This window comes from Psammomys obesus, unplaced genomic scaffold (assembly GCF_907164565.1).
Source record: "Psammomys obesus unplaced genomic scaffold, mPsaObe1.curated_primary_1811, whole genome shotgun sequence".
NCBI lineage: Eukaryota > Metazoa > Chordata > Mammalia > Rodentia > Muridae > Psammomys > Psammomys obesus.
Genome location: NW_026596073.1, coordinates 11,826,776 through 11,833,767, shown reverse-complemented (window position 1 = coordinate 11,833,767; position 6,992 = coordinate 11,826,776). Strand labels below are relative to the sequence as shown.

At 44.9% G+C, this 6,992-nt stretch overlaps 1 protein-coding gene across 1 annotated transcript in view; it reads right to left on the bottom strand.

The window, feature by feature from the left end:
• The window catches only part of Cpm (carboxypeptidase M), a 56,663-nt gene that overhangs the window by 20,343 nt on the left and 29,328 nt on the right, over nucleotides 1-6,992 (bottom strand). The window contains exon 3 of the mRNA XM_055626152.1: nucleotides 5,045-5,142. Coding sequence (XP_055482127.1) covers nucleotides 5,045-5,142 — 98 coding nt within the window. The remainder of the gene's footprint in view (nucleotides 1-5,044; nucleotides 5,143-6,992) is intronic.

The following is a 6,992-nucleotide window of genomic DNA, read 5'->3' as shown; positions in this document are numbered from 1 at the left end:
GAAGAAGAAGAAGAAGAAGAAGAAGAAGAAGAAGAAGAAGAAGAAGAAGAAGAAGAAGAAGAAGAAGAAGAAGAAGAAGGAGAAAAAAGCCTGGGAAGTGACATTTGGAAGCACAGATTTTGCTTTTTGGTTTTGTATTCATAAACGTGGAACCCTGACCACTGACCTGAACCATCCTCCAGGCCGTCTCAGTTTGTTTTCTGTTGCTGTGACAAGCCCCATCTGTAAAATGAACTTCTATTCACCTGGTTCAGTTGTCTGTACCTAACATCTGAAGCAGGAGATGCAGCACCCGCCAGTGAGAAGAAAAACGAGGTCCATGGGTGGGTGCAGCCCGGGTTCCAGATTCACCTTCTTTCCAAACCCTGAGTTAGCACAGGGGACAACATCTAAGCCTTCTGCAGAGCCATTAAGAGATCTCAGTGGGGCCTGTGCCCTGTGAGAGCATTAGCTACTGCTCTGCCCTTGTAAGGACTGGTAAAAAGCTAAGTGATTAGCTCAGGACCCTGAGCCAATGTCACAGAAAAGACAGGAGACAATGGCAGAGCCAACAGAGGAAGCTAAACAGCCATGCTATGAGGCTCATTCTGAATACATCAGAACTTTGTAAGCAGAGATGTGAAAATGTACAAAGTAAGGAAAGGTTTGTTTGTTTGTTTGTTTGTTTAAATAAAAGTCTTACTTCTTTTGTAGCAACACTTGACTGCTAATGGCCTTTTAAAACTTGTTTTTGTTTTTTATAGGTCTGAGTGAAGTCTAGCTCAGACTCGGTGCCAACCAAATTAGATCAGTTCCTAACGTGTGCATTAGCCAAAAATATTTCACCTAAATTGGCCAATGTTTGTGTTTTAGTTTCATTGCATGACTTTGATAAAATACCCCAGACAAGCAGCAACTTAGAGGAGAGAGGTTTAGTAGGCATACAATTCCTGGCTATACTCCGTCATTTGGGGAAGACTCAAGGGAGCTAGTCACATCACATCCACAGTTAAGAGCAGAAAGCAGCACGTATACACGCTCACTTGCTGGTTTGCTTGTACTTAACTTGCCCTGCCCCCTTTCACTCAGCAGTCCTGGCTAGGCTGGAACTCAGGGATCAGAGCCTCTAAAGTACTGGGATTAAAGGTGTATGCAACCATGCCCAGTGATTTCCTTGTTTTTTACACAGTTCAAGACTCCCTGCCTAGGGAATGGTGCTACCCATCATGGACGAAGTCTTCCCATAGTAACTTAAGATGATCCCTAAAGTCATGCCCACAGGCCAACAGAATGCTTCTAGTCCCTCACTGAGACTCTCTCTCCAGGTTGTGTCAAACTGACAATTAAAGCTAACCTCTGCACCTTGGATCTCACTTCTAGAATAAAGTAATGAAGGGACAAGGGCAGTAGTAGTACTGTAAGAAAGCAACCACAGAATGTGGGTTCTGATGAGGAGAACACCGAACTGGCCCTTCTTTAAGCTTAATATCATCTAAAGATGCTCCAAGCGCGACTCTGAAGAATCAAGGGCACGTTACCTAGATTTGACTCATGGTTATGGGCTGGCTCCTGATTTGGACAATTTTGAAGAGAACTTGAGAATCTAGAAGGTGGGAGTAAGGTAAAGGTAGGAAAAACGTATTGCTATGAAAGGGTAGCTAGCGTTAGAAAGGGTGAAAGAGTATATTAGAAGCACACTCTACACAAATGTCTGAAAGGATGAAAAGAATTGAGGTTCTTGTTTTGGGGGTGTCAATACATAATGTTTCCTTTTGCATTTTTAAAACCACGTATATGTTGAATTTGTAAAAGTGGATTGTTTTTGAAGAGCCATCTTTCTCTTAGTTTTTTTTTTTTAATAGGTTGTAAAATTTTTGTCTTTAATATTTTTAAGCTTTTAAAGGCATAATAACCAGGTGAAACTGGAAGGCAATATTTTTTCCAAAAGCTTTTTCAAGGCAGGGTCCCATACATCATAGGCTGGCCTTGAACTGGCTTTGTAGCTTAGGATAACCTTGAACTTGTGATCCTCCTGCCTTCTCCACCCCAGTACTGGGAGGATGATAGGCTTGTGCGAGCATGTCTCATTTAACATGGTGCTGGGGGATTGAATCTAGGGCTTCATGAGAGCAAATGTTCTGCCAGCTGAGCTACATCCCCAGCCTGCTGTACTTTTATGTAAGCTCAAACTTTAGTCCTTTGGTGTAAGAAAAGGCTGACTACTTGTAGATTTTTCCTGATCTATAAATTTCTTTGTTTTCCTCTCTCCAGTCTTGGCTGTCACAGACAGGCAGGCAGTATTTGCATTTGTATAAGAAAATCTAACATTACTATTATTATTATAAATTTATATTTATTTAGTATGTGTGTTTGTGTGTGTTTTGTGCATATGCACATGTGCCAGGGCACATGGAAATGAGAGCACATCTTTAGGAGTTGGTTCTCTTCTACCATCTGGGTCCTGGGCATCAAACTTAGGGCATTAGCCTTTGCAGCAGGGTCTTTTGCTGGTTCTTAATGTTATTATTATTATTATTTGATGTAGTAAGATATGATCTTAAATAAGGACATTAAAGAGGCAGAGTAGAAATTCACAGGGGACAGAAATGGGCCTTAATGTCATCAAGCACATAGAACCAATTATGTCCTTCCCCATCTCCCCACTGACATGCACACAATGTGGTGGGGTCTACAGGAGGAAAAAAAAAAGTCCTCAAAAAAAAAAAAAAAAAAAACCCACGTGGGTCCGCCATGCCACTCAGTGTGTATGGCTCCTACAGGAGGTCACGGCAAGGTTCCTAGACTTCTGAAAGAGTCCTGGGGTCAGAGGTCCAGCTTTGCATCAGGATAGCAAGAGCTACTTCTAAAGAAGGGCAAGAGCCACTGACCAAGATATTAGCTATGTTGCTATCTGTAAAATGAGAACTGGAAATGCTTTCTGTTTGAAAAGATCTAAGTGGAACACGGTGGGGCTTAGACTCTCTGCTCAGAGTAATCCCTCTGCTGCAGGTTAGGCCATTCCTGCCTCCAGAAGGGGAGGGCAGAATACACAAGACCTCAAGTCCGGAATATGAAGTTCTTTACTAGGGCCTGCAGAACGCACAGCCACAGCTGGGAGCTGGATCCTACCTCAGATCTCAGAATCCATGCAGCCTTTCCCTGCCCCCTTCCATATCAGTTCTAGCCTTCCTTAAAGACTCAGGGTGAGCCAGAGAGCCTGGGTCTATGGGACACAGTGGACCCCCGGAGAGAAGATGCCAAGACTTTGCGACAGCACAGAAAGGGCATTTCCAGGCAGGGAGGGCATTCCTGCTCCTCTCAGGAAGTTTCTGCCCTGAAAATGAATTCCCGAACGGCAGCAGCCTCTGAATCCTCAGGAAATCAACAAATAACTTCCTGTCTCTTATCAAGAATGGATTCCAGTGGCCCTTGATCAATAGACTAGATAGCAAAAGGAAAAGGAAGTCTGGGGCTGCTGTGTTAAGACAGTTAAAGAAACAGTACATTATGGTTAAAACAAAAAAGAAAAAAAATTTAGCTGTATTGTTTTTTTACCCACCCTTCAGCAGGTTGCTTTCTTACAAGCATGCATTTGCAATTAACTCTGCCTGCAAGAAACATTCTCTCAGCAGGACGGGTTGGGCGACATGCTTGGCAAGGGCTGTGTGTGTCAGAAAGGGTGGAGCCAGGTCCTAAGGAACCAGAGCTTGAAGAGGTTAAATCAGGTCATGAGGTTCAGCTGGACTGGAGCATCCCAGCCCAGCTACTGCAAACTGTGAAGACTGATTTGGCAGTCAGCAGGCTGTACCTCCTGCCACATGCAGGAAGTTCCTAAAAGCTGAAAGCGCTTCACACAGGGTACTTTACACAGCTCCTCTCAGGTCTCTTTACTGAGGTCACTGGGAGCTACTGTCCCTTCCTCAGTTGCGTGGAGTCCTGGTACACAGAAGTATCCAGAGGAAGCAAGGTGAGAAAGAGAGGTAGACATCTTCAACAGCCCTGCAGTGCTGGTTGGTCTTTCTGTCCACGTGACACAAGCTAGGGTCACCTGGGAAGAGGGAACCCGAGCTGAGCAAATGCCTCCATTAGATTGGCCTGTAGACAAGTCTGCGGGGCATTTTCTTGATTAATGATTGATGGGAGGGCCCAGCCCACTGTGGGCGGTGCTAACCCCTAGGCAGGTGACCTTGGGAAGTATGAGAGAGGGAGCTGTTAGCTAGAGAAAGAAGCAGTAAGCAGCTTTCCATCGTGGTCTCTGCTGCAGTTCCTGCCCTGAGCTCCTGCCCTGACTTTCCTCAGTGACCTGAATAAACCATTACCCCTCACCCCCACGCTGCTTTCGGTTGTGGCCTTTATCATTGTGGGAGAAAGCAAACTAGGACACCAGCCATTACATTCTTAGCACTTGGAAGAGTGGTGAGAAGGTATTTTGCAGAACAAAATAAGAACAGCTCATCTCCTCTAATTTGGAGAAGACGACACTAAGAGCGTGATTATCGCAAGGCAGGTTGGAAAGAAGGTTGTGTGCATCTACACTGGAGCTGTGACAGACAGCTTCGAATGCCACATTCATGGGCTGGAGAAACAGCCCAGAGACAAAGTACTTACCTAGAAAGCACGAGACCTGGGGCTCAGTCCCCAGTACCATAAATGAATAAGTAAATTAAGATTAAAATTAAAAATTAAAAGCTAAATAAGCCAGATGCTGGGAGTCTGGACAACTATTTTGGGTCTTCTCATCATTTTGAGTTCAAGTACAACAGACCTCCAGTGATGGATTTCTTAAATGCCGACAGGAGATGGGAAACCAACCCAGAAAGGAGCCGAAGGACAGAGCTGGAGGCAGCACAGAGAGCCCCAACACAAAAGCAGCTCTGGTTACTCTCTCTGGGGACCAATCGTATGGCCACGTGGTCTGCTGCTGTTAGAGCTGGTTCCCTCAGCTTCCTCTCTGTCCCCGCTGCTTGACTAAGATGCACAGAACTCACCAGGCTTTCTCATCTGTGCTGACACCAGGAGGGACCTGAGGGAAAGTTCCTTCTAGGCGGCCACTCCCTGTACGTACCTCATCTCCATGCATGTTTGCCACGTACTTGAATTCTGGAATCCCAACTCTGTGTTCCTTTGGAGACTGCCCCACAACGAGAACCCACAGGTTTCTGCCTTCACGAGGAAGAAGGAGAGAAAAATAAGTTATCTCTTAAAATGACAAATGAACTCTGAGAGAATGAGAAGAGAAGCCCTCTTCTCCCTCCTGGCAACTTCACAATTTCATGGTGACTTATGTTCATGTGACTGAAGTTTCCATGCTTCCAATGCTCATTATTTACCATCGGAATGAAAAGGAACTCAACTCAATAGAAACAGTTATTACTCTGGTGTGTAGTTTAAAAGATCAGTATACTAGGTTATGTTGATCTTATTTTCAGAATGTTTATGTACTGTGTTCTGGGATCCTAGAGCCTTGTAGCAACAATCTTGCTAAAATATACAACTACACAGTGAAATCACAGTTGATGGTTGGCTGGAAGGGTGCCATAACTTATAAGTAAAGAAAATAAAAACAGAAAGAGCAGCAAAACTTGTAATTCCGGAGGAGGGAGGGTGTTTTGTTTTGTTTTAAGTAAGAAACCGCAGGTCTTGTATTCAAGGGCTGAGGTGCCATGGCTCTGGCTGTGGCCTCTGTGTTTTTTTTTTATTCAACCCAAGTTCCGCACAATAGTAGGGCATGCGCTTTGCCCTGAAATCCACTGGGGTATAGCCCCTCCCACCCTTCCCTCGGCATTTTTTTTAAAGCTTTATGTGTATGAGTTTTTGCTTTCATGATTGTATGTATGTACACCTCTTGTGTGCCTGTGTGTGTATAAGGGATTGCTTGTGTGCATTTATGCATATATGCATATTTACCTCTTGGGAACCCGTACGTGTATAAGTGTTTGCTTGAGTGCATGTATGTGGGCCTGGTGCCTGAGAACGTCAGAGGAAGGCTTTGGGTCCCCTGAAACTGGAGTTACAGACGGTTGTGAGCTGCCATGTGGGTGCTGGGAATTGAACCCTGGTCCTCTGGAAAAGCAGCCAGTGTTCTTAACCGCTGAGCCATCTCTCCAAGTTCCCTCTCTTTGGTGTTTTGAGCCCAGGCTGGCCTCAAACTAACAAGTCTTCTACTGAGGTCTCCCAAGTGCCAGGATGACAGGCATGCATGCCACACCTGGCTTTGACTGTGCCTTTGATACTACTGAGTTCTATCAAGTAAGCCAGAATCCACAGCCCCGCCTAACAATGCCAAGGAAATCCTGCACGTCTCCTGTCAGCCACAGGCTATGAGTCAGGCAATCGCGGGCAGAAACAAGATCACTGAGGCTGTGCGTTACAGCAGGAGCTCCGATTTATGCAATCCTACACACTTTCTTGTCATGAGCCACTCATGAGATGGACTGCCAATCAGACTTTACAAGGGAGATAATATTACCCAAACTACTATGATCACACAGCCAGTTAGAGGCTGTGATTTGATTCCCAGAGGGAAGAGCCGAATCCTTCCACCTCAACTGGATGAGCCCATTCGACTTCAGTTCTAGCATTCCTACCAACAAAAGGGATTGCCTTTCAAGGGGCTCAACCTCCAAGCTGGTAACAAAGTTAAAAAAATCAAGCCAGGCCTGCTGGTGCATGCCTGTAATGCCAGCACTCAGGATCCTGAGGGAGGGGGATTGCTGTGAGTTCAAGGCCAGCCTGAGCTATGTAAGCAAGTACCAGACAAGCCATGGTCATATAGCAAAACACTGCCTTAACCTCATCTCCTACTAATAAACCGAAATTAAGAAGTCATTCATTCATTCATTCATTCATTCATTCATTCACTTGTTGAAGACTGCTATTCTAGTCACCTGCCCTAATGCAGACTGTACAGATTAACTCATGTTCCACATCAGTTTTTAAAAGATGGTACCGGTAATTAAGTCCAATTAAGAAGTCCCTTTTGATTTTAAAATTGCCTAGCTCTTTTAATACAG